Source organism: Rhodnius prolixus, unplaced genomic scaffold, assembly GCF_049639745.1.
Source record: "Rhodnius prolixus isolate KJV_2025 unplaced genomic scaffold, Rpr scaffold_28, whole genome shotgun sequence".
Lineage (NCBI taxonomy): Eukaryota > Metazoa > Arthropoda > Insecta > Hemiptera > Reduviidae > Rhodnius > Rhodnius prolixus.
The window spans coordinates 803543-823709 of record NW_027411618.1 but is presented as its reverse complement, the minus strand read 5'-3'; the positions used below and the strand labels follow the sequence as shown (position 1 = coordinate 823709).

General features: G+C 35.7%; 1 protein-coding gene across 7 annotated transcripts in view; it reads left to right on the top strand.

Moving 5' to 3' along the window:
• The window catches only part of hth (Meis homeobox homothorax), a 290170-nt gene that overhangs the window by 54239 nt on the left and 215764 nt on the right, over positions 1–20167 (top strand). For all 7 annotated transcript variants that reach the window (XR_012460421.1, XR_012460420.1, XM_074134764.1 and 4 more), the window contains exons 3-4: positions 5089–5230; positions 17079–17129. Coding sequence is in view for 5 of the 7 variants with exons in the window: in XM_074134764.1 (XP_073990865.1) it covers positions 5089–5230; positions 17079–17129 (193 nt within the window). In the remaining 2 variants the exon portion in view is untranslated. The remainder of the gene's footprint in view (positions 1–5088; positions 5231–17078; positions 17130–20167) is intronic.

Below are 20167 nucleotides of genomic sequence, written 5' to 3'. Positions count from 1 at the left end.
ATTTTTTTTTCTTTTTTGCCTTCTGTGTGTTTCGCCGAACTTTCATTTTCCTTTTTCAGAGATCAGACTAGACCGCAATTATTCCAGCGCCATCTACAATGTGTTGCCATACGAAAAATAACAGGCGGGGAGGTTTCAATCGACAACTGTAGATGTCGCCATATTTAAATTAATAGGCGGTCCACTCTGAAAATTTGTATGTGTCTTTTGGAATGTACACCCAATATTATTGCCAAATTTCAGCCTGATAGAAGGTGGCGTTTTCTGGGAATTGCGATTTTTAAAGTGTTTTTTCAAATAAGAAATAAAGATATTGTATAAAACGTTGAACTAATATAATTTTTGAAAAATTTGGACAAAAACACAAACTTTTTATATGGGATGTTTTATTTGTTTATTGGCCAGAATTGGCGTAAAAATTCATTGAAATTTCTGATTTTTCATATTTTTAATAAATAAAAAATGTTATAAACAATAAATGACCTTGAAAAAAAAATCTGAAAAAATTCAGGTAAATTCTAGTCCAGAAGCACAATCCAAAAATCATATTTTCATCCATTTTTTTCGGCCCTCATGTTTTCAAGTGTGACGAAGATCCGTGGAATTACCCAGTCAGAGGAGCTCCCAAAACGCGTGTATTTCTGATGGAAAATTAATAATGAAAACCGTTCACGAATAAGATAAAATTGTAACTTTGGTCTTAAATATTTTGACTAATATTAGGGATATCAAAACGGGGTTAGCGTCATTTTTAACAGTTCTTTATGAAGTTTTCATAATCATTGTTAAAACCAGTGGTCCTTATGAAACCTTAATCAGGTTTTTAGCCGTAAAAATAAAGATACAGCTTCGGGGATAAAAATTTACATCGTGGGTTTTTTTCGAAATTCCGCTTTCCTAAAAAGTTATTAGCGATTGGTGCATTTTAAATGGATCACATTGTATATTGCCTGAATTCGTAGTGAATTTATAGTTCACACGTACAGAGTATGGGTATTTCCACTCAGAGTAGTTGCTTCGTGTTAAAACCCGTCTGTACGTCCGTGTAAATAAGATTGTGGGTAAGATAGCAATGATTGTCTTACAACTGTATCAAGTCCTGGGGCCGGACCCCACACTAAAACCCATGGGTTTACTACACCAATCCCATATAAACAGCTTATTGGCTCACCGTTTGTTTAATCTAAACTGCAGGTTGCACTCCTTATGTTCATTCAAATTTAAATGATCTTATTTTGTAAACAACCCCAAAGAATACTCCTTCCTACTACTTATAATCTATTCCAAAAAGCATTTGTTGCTATCGTCTATAAGGCTATGTTTACACCAAACTCTAGCCTAGAACAATAGCCAAGAACTGTATTTCTTTAATTGTTCTAAGAATTTTTTTTGCTGTGCATACTCTTTCCAATCTGCTTGTTCAGTATGGTCATCTCTCCAATCCGACATAACCTCCTTATAACCTGTACTTTATTCCGTCTGGCACGCCAAAATGTTTTCATTTAATTATAGAACTTGCACTATCATAAATTATGTGACGCTCTAATGCGCAGTAGTTATCGTAGAATTCTATTCAATTTTATTAAAGCAGTTGGTTTTTTCCTTCCAACAACGATTTTTACGAACGAGTTGTATTTTACTTCGTTCAATACCTGTCTATTGAGTTTTACTCACAAAAAATCACTCATCCTATAGCATTTCCCCTTTGCCAAGGATCTGTAGAGAAGTTCTAGCAAGAACGGCGAGAGCCTGCGGCCAGGGATCACTCGCTGACCCAATAAGCCTTCCACTTGACCATCAGAGATCTTCTTCCACTTGAAGAAGATGCCAAGCCATAATTAAATGAAATTGGATGGTTTTTCTAATTCAAATTCAGTTTCTTGCCCAAGAAAACTCCGATAACGGCTGGCGGCCGGCATATCCAAACAAAATCCTTTCCAACTAACGCCTTCCAAGATATTTTGAAGGAGGATTCTCTCCAGTTAAGAGAAACTGGATGGATATTAATACAAATCCAGTTTCCACTCCAAGGAAGCTCAGAGAAAGGCCGGCAGCCAGCCGGTCCCTGATGCTAACACCACCTCTTTCTGTCAGTAATATACTCTTAAGATGACCTTCTCCACCAACAGTTACAAGTTGGTCAAGATTTTTCAGATTTATTCGATCAAATAAATTGCCTATTTAAAATAAAAACAAAATCACAGATGTGAAGATTCCATCCAGAAAAAGCGCACCAGAATGTCGTGGCGTTGTCATGGTTACAGAACTCTGTGACAAAGTATAGAACCAATGGGTTTTATTTGTAGTTAGATATTGGGAGTCCATGAACAGACAAAACAGAAGACACACCAACCCTTTAATGATGTAAAATAGTACATTGTAAATTAGCCTTGAAGATGACCTAGTCCCTAGGGGTCGAAAGCTCGGCATAATAAAAATATATGATAACTGAAATTGGCAGTTATTTTTTTCATCCTAATGAAACTATGAATCAGTCACCAAAAATAATCAACAGTAGATATTACTTCATCCAACAATATTACCAGAAGACAATTTTAGGGTTTAAGTCACACGTCTTTCATCAGGATTACGAGTATTGTTTATTATGGTATTAAATCTAGGTAATATTTTTAGAAAAGATTCTTAGTTTGAAAAAAATGTATTTAATGAACTGCAGGAATAGAAAAGCATGTGTTAAAACCAGATTTCTTGTTCCTTCAACAGATTTCACCCTCCAATCAGTTTGAGACTTCTATAGTTGAGTCCCTGACTAGTTTTAAACGGTAGTAACACCAACATATAGAGTTGTAATTGTCCACCTTTAGAAAGCAACAGGCAAATTGGTGGCCACTTCCCAGATCCTTTATAGCCCAGGAAATACACATGGCTAGCTGCCCTAGTTTTTCTACATACTGCAGGAAAAAGAATTTCTTTTGACCGGTCTATCATATAGAAGTGGGAAAAACAATAGAAAACTTTGTGAAAAGTTTAATGTTAGGGTTACTTACTTGAAGTACCCCTACAAGTGTGGGGTCAGTCCCCAGGGATCGCCTTCATACTTCTTTACACACCATACAAAACACCCAGGTATATAACCATGGTCAACTTGTCTGAAATGCTCCTAAACTTTACTTACTGACAGTAAAACGGATTTTGAAGTAAATTATTAACTATAGTATTTTAAATTTTTTTTATTACAAAATTTATTTCTTTTTTGAGTTTTTCACATTATATTTTATTCTAAGACAGTGATGCACCCTTTATCAGAGCATCGGCATGCGCAGAAGTCTTAGCATTTATGGTTGCTTTCTTTTCGTGATGGCTAAGTAATACGATGTACTGAAAAAGTGCTGTTCAGAGCATTATCATTCAACGATCGCCTTGTGGCACAGGTTCTAGGTCCACAATGACTCCCTAATCCTTCCAAGGATTAGGCCAGCACTTTTTCAACAAGTTTAGCCTCCTTTTAAGACTAGATTGTAGATTGTATTAAAAGGGCGGTTCCACCAAAAAGGGGAAGGAACGCAGGCAATCCGAAATGCCCATTGTTCCCCGCCCACTCATCATCTCATGAGAGATACCAGGGGCTTCAAAACCAATAAATCCGTCTAAGAGTTTCCGGATAGCAAGAACCATAAACTAATAAAGTAACAACATTAGGGAGCATGGCGACTCAATCGCCACAGTGCACTGAATAAACCTAGTAAGTTCTGGTAAAGATTACCAGATGCCACGATCTCCGGGAGAGAAACATTTAACCTGCCGAAGAACAAGGAATCTAGTTTTAGAAAAAAAGGGACACACCTCTACAAAGTGCCGCACAGTCTCATTGGACTCACCACCAGCCAGCTCAAATTGGCGACTGGGTAAGGCCGCATTTGAAAAAGATGGTACGCTAAATTCGCATGTCCACTCAACACCTGAACCAACTGGTGGCTCCGGAACTTGCTGCAGCCAACCACAGCCGTTTTCGACAGGCCAAGAATCTCCTTAGCTTGATGGCAATCAGCTCAGGATCTCCACCGTTTCCGATGTTCCTTGAAAATCCACTACTCTGCCTCTGTTCTACAACGTCGATAGGATACAGCGATAATGGGCTGTGGAGTCATTGTTATCCACGCAGCTCCTTCCTTTACTGTTTGCCGTAAAGACCAGGAGACCAAGCAATTGAAACAGTATTCAAAGCTCCATCAAATTGAGAGCAGCAAGACAAGAATTGACCTAAATTTGGTTCTTGCCTTAAGACTAATCCCTATATTTATATTTTTCATTAGCTCTGTTCTAAATATCCTCAATTTAGTATTTACAAACCTCGGACAGCCACCTACCACAGTGTGCCACTGTTTCTCTTACTTATTCAGATCTCTCAGTGCTGATTCTGCCCCAATCCCCAAGTATACTAATATGAACAGGTAACCGGACAATTGACGCGACCAGTAGAAATTAGCTTTACCAAGTTGCACGCAATTATTTCTACAGGAACCTGTGGTTTTTACATTATAGTCTTTACATTCTTAGTTTCAACCAAAGTCGAGGGCTGGACTAATCGTCCATTCATAAACCTCTTCTTCAATTCCTTAAATTTTTCTGAAAACAGTTTATGACGGTTCTAGGCCAATTTTGCGGTTGGGGTGAACCCATTTTCGATTGGTCATCCTCCTGCCTTCGCATTACCCGCAATTCCCTCGCGTCCAAGGATCCAAAAGAGTGTAAGCATACTTTCCTATTCTATTTCGTTGTGTTGCTAGCTTTCAAGCTTTGATGAACCCTCAAAACTCAATGTTTTAAAGCTACTTGACTTTTGAAGTATCCTTCTAACCTCCTTTATCCAACAATTTATAGGCAAGTAGTCTTCAACAGTTAGAATAGACAAAGGCGTTCGTAAAACAAATGTGCTTCATTTTTAATTTCAATTATTCTCGTTAGACATGTCTGCTAAGTAATAATTGAAACCAAAAAGTTGTGCGGCAGACATCTAGACCGTTTTGCATCAACATTGCGGCATCCAAAGAAAATAAATAATAAACACAAATGTGATAAATTATATTAAGTTACTAAGCATGATGTTGTCTTTTTTTTTTGTTGCAGACACCCCCTATTCCCTCTACTGGCATTAATATTTGAAAAGTGCGAACTGGCCACATGCACTCCTCGGGATCCTGGAGTGGCCGGTGGAGATGTCTGCTCTTCGGAATCTTTTAATGAGGACATCGCCATCTTCTCTAAACAGGTAATTTAATAATTGTATTATCATTAATTGTGTGGAGGCCTATCTGGACTGCTATACGTACAAGTTCATATGCGTCATTCCCAATACTTATTACCTAATCCATGCATCCTACCTAGACTAATCGGTATTTTCAGGTCTCAATCAGGGTTCAAACCACTTCACTATCTAGAACAGCGTTTCCCAACATGTGGTACGCAAGTTGCTGGTTGGTGGTACGCGAAAAATAATCAATAATGGCGGACATAAAAAATGAAAAATATCATAGATACGTTTTTTCCTATTCCATAAACATTATTTTAATTTAATATTATACAGTAAAGTTGTTAATATGTACAGGAATAAAGTAAGTCTATCTCAAGATATACGAGAAATTACGAGTATAATGAACATTTAACAAGATTAAAATTGTCTTACATGGTGTATTTTCCAAAATCCGAAAACACAAATGATAATTTGATTTCAAACCCCTTCTATAAAGAAAATTTAGGAAAAGCTACGTCATTATCAATAAAAGATAAAGAAAATTTAATAGAATTATCATGTGACAGAACTTAAATGATAACTATGTAAAAATCTGCTTAAAGAGACTGATTTTAATGAGTAAGCTCTATCCAAGCAACATTAAATTTAATTTAAAAAAAGTTTTAAACCTAAGATCTTACACTTTACAAAATTTATAAAGAGAACATGAACTTGAACTCCTTTGTAACAGATACATTGTATCTCTATACAAATAAAGATAATAATAATAAAATAACAGACTCGGAATAACAAATTTCACGAAATACCATCATTTTTACGAAGTGGTACAATTTAGCATGATGTACTGCCAAGTGGTAGCGAGCCAAAAAAGGTTGGGAAACGCTGATCTAGAACATAAAGGATTTGGACTGGATTGAGTCTTTTACACAGTTGATTCTCCTGTTAATTCTGGCACAAATCTATTCACAAATACAGCAATCCTCCTGTGTAATATCGATCCATTTGAACCTTACTAGATCATCTAACCTGATCTTGGAGAATGGTTTCATAAAAGAAACACCAAAACGATCCATAACTTATATTTACAATATTTTCCCCGGCAAAGTGGGTATTTTGGCGGAATAGGGTAGATAGAATAGTAGATATACTCTCTAACGTTCCATTTTTTTGCGGTGAACAATCCTATTTCTTCCACAGTACTCAAGGTTAAAAGGCTTTTGCTAGAATCGAGTTTCAAGAGAATACCTCTACCAGAACTACCTCTATATTCAATGCCTTCTTCACGTTCTCGAAGAGGACTTCTAGGTTTTTCTGTAAACTGTGTTCGTACATTATATACGTACCTTTAGATTTTTTGCTACTATCTTTTTAGAAAAATTGGAATTATAGCAGTTTTTGGGAAGGAGTAACTAATCTATCTGAAGGATTACGTTGCAGTTTAATGCACGGTTATAAAATGGTGGTTGTTGGTTAGGAATTAAATATGACTCAATTTTGGGGAAATGGTAGAAAATTTGTTAGTTACAACTGTAAGAATAGTTGTAAGAGAAAGTCTTAAGACTGTGCAGGTTATATCTTTTTTTATGGAAGGTTACAAGAATTATTTTAACAGAAAAATTGAGTGTTTGATGTATAAAAACAGTTTGTTTGCTTCATTTCTAATAGTTTAAAATATTCCTAAAGAAGTGAACTTAAGATGCTTGAATCTAATTTTAATACAAAGCCAGTTTGGGTTGCCTTAGTGTGCGTTCTGCTCCGGCAATATGGCTGCTGGATCGGACTCTCATTTTAATTCATTTGTTTTGTTTTTTTTTTACTTCTTCATCCTCTTCTTGTGGCCATGGGCACTGCGGAGTCTGGCCGTGGACAGTCTCTGGTCACATCTCTCCAACATTCTTGCCACAGATTATACCACCCTATCTTCACTATATAACACTATAAACATTCTTTTAATAGTCAAGAATACGTTTGAAAAAAAAAAAACTTGTGCAAAGTGGTCTTAAATTAGTGCAAATATTACGGTTTCTAAATTTCAATTTATAAAATTTGAGGTTTTTAAAGTCCGAATATGGTAAATAAGAATAAGTCCGATTTTAGAAAATGTTCTGAGCGTGAAACAAAATGCCTCAAAACGAAAAATAGTATGAAGCTGAAATTGAATATTACCATTTGTTCCTAAATTACCACATCACAAAATGGATTTTTAACACTAAACCTACCGACATTTATGCATAACTATTCCTACCGTTAGCGGTCAAATGACCGGACTTTAAAATCACTTAAATCTCTTATTTTAGAATGAAGATAATAATTATTAAACAATGAAAAAACATAGTTTCTTTGGTTTAAAAATAAATCTCGTAGATTTTACTCTTTTTTGCATCATTTTTTTATAATTATAGGCTTCTCAATTGCACATTTCCCGCATACGTATTTTTCACAGTTTAGACAGCCTTTTTTAGTCTTATTGCCTTTGCAGTATCTTATTTGGCTATATTCCGACCATTTGTTCGTGTACTAGTATTTGTCATGATTCTGCAATGGTAACACAAAGTTTTGCCTTGAAATTTCACTTCCGGTAGTTTTTTTATGCAAAATCCATGCATTTATCCCGGGCCTAAGTCTAGGATATTGAAAACTATTTGTTGAGGCCATCTCCGAAATTTTCCACGGTTATATTTCCTCCACGAGCTGTATACATTTCTGCTAATTTCAGAGCGACCAACTCCCCAAGCGGAACTGAAGGTTCTCTGCTTTCACGTTTTCCCAAAAATGGAAAGCCTTTTATTGCACCGAACGCTAGCCAAGATTTGATACCAAATTTATCCGGTTTATTTGGCATGTACTGAGTAAAGCTGCATCTTGACTTTGTTGGTTTGTTGGGTCCTTGGAAGAGATATATGCTCTTGGTTAGAACAGTTTTGACAGTTCTCTACGAATTTGTTCCAAAATTTAGAAATCAAAGCAAATTTATCGTTTTATAAGCGAGGATTTCTTTGATCCACTCGAATAAACCTCACAATTTCCGTCTATACATTTCTGCTCACAGTGTTTGAGAAGAATGCTCGTCCCTATTTTTCGTTCCATAGAAAAGGGCAATATCGTACCTTTTTTGCCTCATATGCACCACATGCAAACAATAATCCGATAAATGCATTATCAAATTGAGTTTTCGAGAGAATTCTGTTACAAAGAAAAATAATAACATACTAAAATAAGTAAATAAAATGAAAATATTCAGCCGGTAGCGGTAGTTAAAACGGACTACAAATTCTCAAAAATCAAATATTAGGAAAAGAAGTGAATATTAAAAAAACAATTGTATACATATTTTAGGAAAAGTCGTGAAGTTTAATGGCGGTTTGATAACGCTGTAATTAGAAAATTTAAATCAAATTTAAAAAACGGTCAATTAACCGGTCGTGGTAGGTTCAGTGTTAATAAACATTGCCCTCGATTTTGGGTTTACATCTTTTAATTTGTAATATATTTACAAGGAAATTTGACTCAGGACACTTCTGAGAGCAAGGATTTCCTTTTAAAGTATCATTCTAATAGGATTTAAACTCCTGCGATTACTATATTCCTGGAATAGATTTTTGTAACTAAAATTTTGTGTTTCAAAATTTAAAGCAACTGTAATTCTGAGGATCTAGAATTTTTGGGTACTTCATGTGCATTGAAATGAACGTTGTCAAGATAAACGTCTTGCGTCTAAAGCGCTGGTATCAACACTGATACGTCTTTTCCTTCTTACGAATCTCGAAGACCCATCGTCAACTAGATTTAAATAAGCAATAATATTTCTTCATTTTTGATTAAAGAATCAGTCACCAAAAAATGATGAACAATATTATTCTACAATTATTAATACTTCGTTTTAAAGTTAATATAATAATAGATGCGATTCAGTGTTGTAAAGGAAACAATAATTTTAGACATCGCCAAAAATTTCATTTTGAATTGGTAGTTTTAAGATAATGAATGAGAATTTGAAGTCAGAGATAGTCGTGTGAGTCTTCACGACTCTTTTGTAAGTAAATTTTTCTTAAAACGTATAAATTAATTAATGTTAACAGTGATTTTAATTATTCAAATGGCACTGCTTATATTATAATATTAACCATTAATATTTTATGCTATGTAAATTGAACCATCAAGGTAAACTATTCTTCAAATTTAACTTGTTTTACTAGCCATGTCTGTCAGAGAAAACAGGGCCAGCGGTGGTCCTTGAACCGTGGAGGGCTCCCCCAATCTGGACGTAAACAATAAAATAATTAGTAGATTTTGTGAGGCGAATAATGTATAGGAAAGTTGGTATCAACTGTTGTGGCTAATTCAATATGAAATGTTTACTGCCCTGTCCACATTTTGAAGCTTCAAGACCAAGAACGAAAAGAAGTAAATTTGAAACGGCCAGTAAATATAATCGAAATCATTTCCAAATCTCTTGTCATTGACAACTGTAATTCTGAGGATCTAAGAATTTTGGTACTTCTTATTGAAGCGAACGTTGTCAAAGATAAACGTCTTGTGTCCAAAGCGCTGGTATCCAACACTGATACGTCTTTTTCTTTTTACGATTCTCGAAGGCCCATCGACAAGCAGTTCACTCTGGCAGAAGTTAAGTATCCAAGGATTGAAACCTAAGAAAAAATTATTTCACAATAGATGACCATTACTTGACCAAACTTACCTCTGCAGTTGTTTAGTTCGACGGATAAGGGGTGGAACTTATGCTGTTTCTACAGATATTCTTCTGGTATGGGTACGGATTCATATAAGGATTTCGGCTAGTCAAATCAGGAGCACTATTTCCCCCTGTATTAGACTCGAACAGTCGAGTTGTCCAGCTTTGGTTGATCTCGCAGCATTTAGCTTTAACTACAGTCAGAATAGTTGGGGCCCCCATGAGGGGTCGATTGTGCCATGCTGTGGAATTTTTCAAGAACCTCATAACGCCTGGGTAGATTAGATTCAACTAGGGCGCCCTCAAGGCCTACGCCACTGTGACTCCTTTGGATCTATTGTGGCTCCCCACACTCTGAAGCTTGCCCTCAAGAACCGTCCGTTTAATCAGACTCTTAATTCTGGAGAGCGGCTCCTGGGTAAAGCTCACTAAATTCTTCCTCCCCGAGAAGTAACATCCTTAGCCAGGACAAGGCCCTCACACTGACACAACACGTGCAATGCCGTTTCCTCAACTTCCTGACAGAACCTACAGCGGCTATCCGCCTACAGCCTGCAGTGGCCAGTAAATAGGCCTACAATTATCCTTATAGCCCCACGGCCTTGACGGATTAATTCTGCAGTCAGCCTTGGTGAATAGCCTCTAATGAACTCCTTCGCCACCACTCTTGAGACCTACTCTGCACCTACAGGTTGATGGCCACAGACTTAACACACTTAGAAACCACAAAACAGGGCTCCAGGCCAACTAATTTCCCGCAGAGCCTTCCCGGGCCAATAAATCTAACCACTTCGTTTCCTTCATTTGGAAATCATGGTTTTAAAGGAGAAGCACCTCCTAGAAATTTGCTCACAATCCTGCTAAAGCCGAACGAAACATCCTACCATCTCAGTATGACGCGGAGTGCATGTTAGGTTTAGGATCTTTGGTAGAAATAGCTAGATGGTGGCGGAGTCTAGACTGTTTTTCCCCCTGTAAAGTTATTGCTATATTTTGTTCGCGCAGCTGTGATTCTTTGATGACTCAGGCCGAGAACTGGATTTTAATCCTTGGTCTATAGCTGATATTGTTTCTCTTCAGGGGCGTTGGACAGCTTATCGTTTCCTTTCCCCATTGGAAGAATATTAACGAAAATAGGTGCCCATTTTTATTGTACCAGCTCAATCTCAATGGATTTTAATACCCATTATTGAATCAAAATATTTCTTTAATACCATAGAAAGCTTTCTACCCATGACTCCCATTAAATGATGATGGCACCAAAAAAGAAACAAACCCATAAGTAGAAATGGTTTCATAACTAAAAGTGCAGGCTCGCGTGTCTCCGAGTATTTATCAAACTGACCTGACAGTCTGGGCTGAACAGTCCCGAGTCTAGTCGACTAAGACCTACAATGTCTGGGAGCCATCACCGCTTTTACTGCATTTACTTACTATTCTAGTTTATTTCCTTAGTACTAAACCTAAAACAATCCTGCAGTAAACATCACTAGACTTATTGTTATCTAATTATTACAATTATGTTTATTATATTATAAACATTTCGTATTTATCTGATCTCATTTGTTTTATATTACGTAATTTTTTTTTTATTACTAACCTCATGGCTTTAAATTTAAACACCAAATTAAATATGGCAATACTTTATTACTTCTAATTTGGAACTAGGTTTGTAGTTTATTATTATTATTTATTTAATGATTTAAAGCGCGTCAACGTCTTAGATTAGAGGTTCTCTCGTTACAGACAACACTGTCCATCACCGGACAGTGTACTGTAAGAGGCTCCTAGGAAGAGAATATCTAACGGCTATCACCTTTAATTCGAACCCGGGATTGCGTGGTAATCCAATACGCTAACCGCATAGCTGATCGCTTCACTCAAGTTCGTAGTTATTTGGCCGAATGTACGAGGGTCGTTTGAAAAGTCCGTGCAAAAATAAAAACTACTTAATTTTTGGGGGTAAACCTTTTTTATTTTTCGACATAGTCTCCTTTTAGGCTTATACACTTCGTCCAACGCTGCTCTAGTTTGTTGATCCCTTCCGAATAATAGGGTTTGTCCAAGTCTGAAAAATAGCCATTCGTTTCTGCAATCACCTCCTCGTTTGAATAAAATCTTTTTCTCGCCAGCCTTTTCTTCATATTGGGGAACAAATAGTAGTCCGAGGGAGCCAAGTCTGGAGAATGTGAAACGAGTTGGAACCCTATTTCCATTAATTTTGCGACCACAATTGCTGAGGTATGAGCTGGTGCGTTGTCGTGATGGAAAAGGACTTTTTTGTGGGCCAATCGTGGGCGTTTTTCTTGCAGCTCGGTTTTCAAACGGTCCAATAACGATGAATAATATGCACCTGTAATAGTTTTACCCTTTTCCAGATAGTCGATGAGGATTATTCCTTGCGAATCCCAAAAGACAGTCGCCATAATCTTTCCGGCCGAAGGAACGGTCTTCGCCTTTTTTGGCGCAGATTCCCCCTTGGTAACCCATTGTTTAGATTGTTCTTTGGTCTCAGGAGTGTAGTGATGTATCCATGTTTCATCCACAGTGACGAAACGACGCTTAAAGTCCTGCGGATTCTTCTGGAACAGCTGCAAACCGTCCTTGCAACACTTCACACGATTTCGTTTTTGGTCAAGCGTGAGCAATCGCGGCACCCATCTTGCGGATAGCTTTGTCATGTCCAAATGTTGATGCAAAATATTATGTAACCGTTCATTCGAGATGCCCACAGCACTAGCAATCTCACGCACCTTCACTCTTCTGTCATCCATCACCATATCATGGATCTTATCAATGATTTCTGGAGTAGTAACGTCAACAGGGCGTCCAGAACGTTCGGCGTCACTTGTGCCCATATGGCCACTCCGAAAATTTTGAAACCACTTATAAACTGTTCTAATCGAAGGTGCAGAGTCACCATAATGTTTATCAATCTTCTCTTTAGTCTCCTGAGGCGTTTTGCCTTTCATAAAGTGGTGTTTAATCAACACACGAAATTCTTTTTCGTCCCTTTTTTGAAAATCACTCGACTTCCTCAATTCAAACGAATGCCAAACACAAAGAAATAGACCGATCTGGCTGAAACTTGGTGTGTTCTTCCAAGAGATGCTACTAACTAAACATAACCTCGATACACGCCAGTGGTGCTATCTCTCTGACTTTGCACGGACTTTTCAAACGACCCTCGTATAGTATTTACTGGCGTGTTTGTAATTATTTTGTATGAGTGCGTTAGGTTAGATTCGGAAAGGACCGGTCGATTCTATCAGTCTGACGTCACATGAGTAATTATGGCTGTACGATGATAAATACATCAATACCATGCAAGAAGTGGAGAGGGGAAATTCGTAACTTATTACTATAAAAAAAAAAATTAATAGGTAAAACTGTGAGCGACATTTTTACGGCTAACAAGTGGTTTATATCTTTAAAACAAGTGGCTAAAAAAAAAAAAAGAATTGGCTAGGTAAGTGTGTACAGGGACCTCATGGGGCGTTTAGCACAAACAGGCGACTGTGTTTGATGTGTGTATTCAGTTGAATAGGCAAATATAGGGCGCTCTAGCACAATGGCATCACAGCCTCACTGCCAGTACTTAGGCTAGATTGTTCTGTAAACAGTTAAACTTACTGTAAGTTCCCTGCTGTGTGATGGCCCCACAATCTCTCCCTCGCACCCTCTAAATCTGTTTTTACCATCTCAGAAAAGAAATAATCAGAGAATAAAACAAAGAGGGAAGGGATTAGCTATGCGGTTAGCATACTGGACTCCCACGCGGAGGTCCCGGGTTCGAATCCAGCAGCTGACCCTTAGATTTTCTCTTCCTAGGAGCTTCTTACAGCTCACTGTCCGGTGATGGACAGTGTTGTCTGTAACGAGAGAACACTGTCCGGAGGCCGGCAGTGCACTGGAAAAAGCTCCGGGCGCTAATAACCTCAGCTGTTGATGCGAAAAAAAAATAAAATAAAACAAAGATAACTTTATTTCCAAATATTGTTTTAATAAAATTAACTTTGAAGAGTAATATATTAATATAGTCATATTAATGTGAAGTACAAGTTTAAGCTTACCACTAATGTGTAACAGTCAGCACAATGTTATGAACTTTCTAAATAATATAAAGGGAAACTACAAGCTTGTCTGTAAACTGCCTCATTCCATTATTGCTGAGAATATTAACGTGAAGTGCAAGTTTAAGCTTGCGACTAATCTACAACAATCAGAAAGAGAAACTACAAGCTTGTCTGTAACTGCCTCATTGCGTTAATGATGAGAATATCAATATGAAGTGCAAGTTTAAGCTTACCACTAATCTGTAACAGTCAGCACAATGTTATCAACTATCTAAATAATATAAAGCGAAACTACAAGCTTGTCTGTGAACTGCCTCATTCCATTATTGATGAGAATCTTAATCTGAAGTGCAAGTTTAAGCTTGCCACTAATGTGTAACAGTCAGCACAATGTTATGAACTTACTAAATAATATAAAGGGAAACTACAAGCTTGTCTGTAAACTGCCTCATTGCGTTTATGATGAGAATATTGATGTGAAGTGCAAGTTTAAGCTTGCCACTAATCTGTAACATTCAGCACAATGTTATCAACTATCTAAATAATATAAAGCGAAACTACAAGCTTGTCTGTAAACTGCCTCATTCCATTATTGATGAGAATCTTAATCTGAAGTGCAAGTTTAAGCTTGCCACTAATGTGTAACAGTCAGCACAATGTTATGAACTTACTAAATAATATAAAGGGAAACTACAAGCTTGTCTGTAAACTGCTTCATTGCGTTAACGGTGAGAATATTAATGTGAATTGCAAGTTTAAGCTTGTTTCTAATGTGTAACCATAAGCACAATGTTCTAATCTAATGTATAATATTAATGAGAATTATGTTCCTTAAGCATATTATAAGAATGTGTCACATTCAGTAAAGTTTACGTATCAGCCAGCTGTATAGTAAAGGAAAATGATGCCTTAAGCAAGCCTCTAAAGTCTCGCGCTGAGTTCAATGTGCAGAAATATCATCCATAATGCATGGATCAGTATCACGACCCAAACCATTCTGTACGTCGATAGAAAGCATTTTTAACGTCCAAAATCTGGAGTTTTATAACCCAATTATAAACCCCAAAATGGGAATATCCACCCAATTTGATTTACGTGATTTTTAAAATTCCAGAAATTGCATGACACATTTTTCTACTCAGAAATTGTGTAGAAATTTGATTACTTCCGCATTGGGTCGATGTGTAACGGAAGTCAGTAATTTTTTTTGCGTGTGTTTAACGGGCAAAGAAAGCTCGCGTGTTGCTACGAAGTCATTCAGCTAATCTGCCTTCTAAATAGAAGTCACCTTGTCTGCTCTTTGCAATTAATTAGTTTACCACTAATTGCCTATTACTAATTATTACTTAAATTAACAGATATCATATATATATATTTTAATGGACATAAAACTTGTTAGAACATGTTCTTCCACAAACAAGTCTTAAAGTAAAAAAAAAAAATCCTGCCCCTATCCTCAAAGTGTCATTATTTAATTTACTACGAAGCAATTGTTAATAATGTGACAAATCTACAAACATGTCTGATGTAACGCATTGGAGTAGGAAAACGCACAAAAAAAAAATACAAAAATTTTATGTGAACACTCAGTTATTCTTATTGCTATAATCAAAGTGCCAACCTACACGTTTTGTCCGAACTTCAAATTGCAAAAGATATACAGGGTGTTCATTTTAAGACGGCTCAAATGCATTTCATGCTTAAACTATTAATCTGAGCAAAAAATGGTAGAGGAAAAATTTGTGGCCCGTCACCTCTAGTTTCAGAATATGTGACTTGATTTTAGATTACTGAGCGCATAAGCGGCGGACGCGCGTCCAAAATTAAGGGTTTGCAGTTGTCCCCTAATTTCATTCACACAATTTTAAAGAGTGCCAAAAGTTATGAAAGAAACCGGAAACCGGCAATTCGATATCTTCCAAAATTAAAGGTGCTAGGTCATTTCAAAATCTGGTATTTATTAATCATATTTCAATTTTTGTAACTTGCTATCAAAGAGAAAGAAGAGCACACAATAGGTCTTATTTATGTATTTTTCCATCCCCTTTCTACTAAAAATATTGCCAAGGCAGTAAAGCTAGTATTTTTCTTAATATCGGGAAATAAGTCGTTTTCCGAGTGATTTTTCTAAGAAAAAGTCAAATTTTAAGAGCTTTAGATGTTCTCAAGCATACACAAAATGGCTAAAAAATAATTTTACATCTGTTACAAACAAGAAGGTTTAATAATTATTTGGTAATTTTGGGAGAGTTTCGCTTAATTACCAATAACATTGGAAACCTCCTGCCACATATTTAAGTGATCAATATCTTTCATGTAAAGGATCAAACTTATTCCTTTAATTTATCAAATAATTCACTTTACTCAACTTTTGAAGCATTTACTGTGCCTTTGAAAGGTGCCTCCTCTGGCTAGCAAGCCAGGTTAGCCAGGAGGTTATCGACTGCTCTCCTATATTTGAGGAGGCCTGGTAAGTTCGTGCCAAATTTTGGTAGGTTACATGAGAACAGGTCTGTGTATATCAGTACAATTGAACACAAATGACATGCGTACTATATCGTAAATGACGCTACTTCAGGCATATTTCGATAAAAAAAAGTTTGGTTACTATATATTAATTTTTTGCCAGTTTTATACGCCTTTCAATATGGAAGAAAACAAAGTGTATATCAGGCATTTCTTTTACTGGATAGGAAGAAATGCCACAAAAACGGCCAACAAGATATGCGCTGTTTTTGGTGAAGAATGAACAAAGCGGAAGTGGTTTTGGCTAGGTTTAAAGCAGGTGATCTCAACCCCTTATAGATCAAGAACGCCCGGAAACCAAACGCTAGATATGTCCAAATGCACCGTCCACGGTCATTTTGATGAAGCTTGCTAACATAAACCCTTTTAATGAATAGGTTCCCCACGATTTAACGGATTTAATGGAGCTAAAGTGGGTATTAGATACCCAAACATCCTGGTAAATCTCGCCTGCCCAAAATCCATTTTTAAAAAAAAATGTTTTTTCCAATTTTCTAGTGTGAGTGATTTTAGCATTTAAAATATGTATAAGTTAAAAATTAAAATCTATTGTGACCTTTATTTGTTTCAGATTCGCCAGGAAAAACCATACTATATCGCAGATCCAGAAGTTGATTCTTTGGTAAGTAACTAATTCAAACATATTTCAGTATTAATTAAAACCTTTTGACAGCCTAGATATTCTGAACTTGTTACGAAATTGTAGGTCAATCTTTTGGATGAATTAGTTTGTTAAGCACAAAAGCTATTGCATTCATTGAATTCCATGGATCACAAAATCCCATCAATGCTTCTAAATACTTTTATTTGAAACGTTTATCCCAGCAAACTTCTTTTTTTATTGGAGGTGAAGGGGATGAAGAGGTAGTTTCTTTAGGAAACGGTCATGTTAAGTACTTATGCTCAAGCAGGCATTGCATTATTTAACTCTTTTATTCCAGTTTATGCTCTTTGTTAACTTTTAGAAATAAAAATTTATGCGGTTTGAAAAATAAAATACAATGGCCTACATCAGCGTACGCGAAAAATAATCAATAATGGCGGACATAAAAAATTAAATCATAAAAATATTAGAAACTTTTTTCCACATAATTCATAAAAATTATTTTAATTAATAATATTATACAGTAAAGTTGTTAATATTGTACAGTAATAAGGTTAGTCTGTCTCAAGATATACGAGAAAATATAATAGCCCATTTAACAGGATTAAAATTGTCTTTCATGGAGCATATCCCAAAACCCGAAAATACAAATGAAAACTGAATTTCAAACCCCTTCTTTAAAGAAAATTTAGGAAAAGCTGCATCATCATCAATAAAAGATGACAGAAAATTTAATAGAATTACCATGTGACAGAACTTAAATGATAACCAAGTAAAAATCTGCTTAAAGAGACTGAATTGTAATGAGTAAGCGCCTATCCAAGCAACATTAAATTTAATTTGTACTTACAGGTAGTTGAATGCTTAAAAGATATTAATTTAGAAGATTTGGGCACAAATATAATAATCCTAAGGAAGAACTTTGTAAATTAATTAATAATTTTGAAAAGAAAAATATGTTCGTAATTTTTAATTATTTAAAAAAAGTAAGATCTTACACTTTACAAAGTTTGTAAAATGAACTACAACTCTTTTGTAACAGATTCATTGTATCTCTATACAAATAAAGATAATAATAGTAAAATAACAGACTCGGAATAACAAATTTCGGGAAATACAAACATTTTTACGAAGTGGTAAAATTTAGCATCATTGTACTACCAAGTGGTACGCGAGCCAAAATAGGTTGGGAAACGCTGGCCTAGATGACTAGGAATTCTGATTATTTTAGATCACTGCTTTTAAAAACTCGAGACGAATTTTTCGTACTTACATACCTTTAAAGGTGCTCGTTTTAAAAAAATTATAGTATAGAAATATAATAAAAGCTGATCTTCAAAAACTGCACGAAAAAGCTGTAACATTGAAAAACACCCAACTTTGACAATTTTTTTCTCTTTTTCTATAAAAGATAAAATTCTCAAATTTTCTTTATAATATAGGGCAAATCCTCCTTTATGCCTGTAATTTTTTTGCAACAACCTAGATCTGATAGATTTTGTGAAAAAAAAGTTGCTAAAAATGAGCAAAAACGGCATTTTCAAAAATTGTTCTTGTTGTTGTTACCTTTTTTCTCTACTAGGTAGCGCCTAAACACTCAAACTGATTTTCATGAATGAGGTGTCGTTCGATTCGAAATTTCATGTAGATATGCCTATTGGAGGTCTCGACGCTGTACATTAAATGGAAGAGGGAGTTAGCCACATGTATGTAAGGCCCTCTCCAAAATTATTATTACTAATAACTCTATAAAATCATGGCTCGATATTGATAAAATTTTGCAGGATAAAAGGGTTAGGGCTCCCCCTAAGTAACATTAAAGCAGCCTTCTACTCTTACACCTGTTAAAGGGGAAATATGGCAATCGTTTCAAATTATCGACGCTTGAACCGATTTCCATGAATATTTGCTTAAAAGAATTGAGAATAAGTGGTATCTAAATTGAGGAATCCATATTAGATATATTCTGAAATAACTCGCATGACTAAAGTAATTATTGCTGTAAAATGAAGATTATACTTTTGGTACCTCTTACTAAGTAATTGCGATCAGGCCAAATTTTGTAAAAAAAAAAAAAAAAATGAGTTATAATCAGAAGTATCCATTTTGAAGTTATCTGTAACTGAAAAATTGTTATTCTAGAAAATGGAGGTACAACTTAATGACAATGGACGTCGAAAATGAAACCTATAATGAACTAAAGGCTCTGTGTAGTCCTGGCAATCCTTCTAAGATCCTTTTAATCCTAACCGCCTACCAAATTCAAGATCCTTAGGAAAAAAATAAATTGTTTAATAGTCCTATTTTTATGTAAACAGATCTACAACTACCTAAAAATCCTATTTATAAAGAATGAGATCCGCATTCTTTACATCAAGTTCCATAAATCCATTGGCCTATTATCTTCAATCCTCTTAAAGACCAGCTATCTTCCCCACCGATAGATTCCAGTTGCTCCTCAGCAGTGGCTTTGGCCCAGAGAATGCTTAGTGACAGTGATTAAATGGCCATAACCAACTAACCTTAGTTATGTTTATCTAGAGTACTACCAATAGGTAAATTTCCCACTTTTTCTATTTATTTTATTTTGATATTTGATTGCATATCACTAACAATAGATACCGACTTATCTTATGGTAGTTGTATTATACAAATAAAGATAAGTATAAAGGTCTTTCTCTTTCCTACAGTAATAAATATTTATTTATTTTAAACACTTTATTTTCAACATGGCTAGCTCATTTGAGGCGGATCAACATCTGAGGACATTAGCGCCTGCAGTTTTTGGTTTTTATGCACTGCACTGCCTTCAGACAGTTCTTAGTAAGAGAAAATTTATGTGCTATGCAGCTGGGATTCGAACCTATGATCTCCGTATTGGGATCCAGTATTCGCTAACCACTCAGCTAATCCACACTTCCTTGGATTAAATAAATATGAATACAATATGTAATGTACGAGACAATTTTACGTTTAAATTAAGAACAAATTTAAAGAAATAAAATTACGTATTTCGACAATGCTATTTTATAACACAAATACATGTTTATATTTAT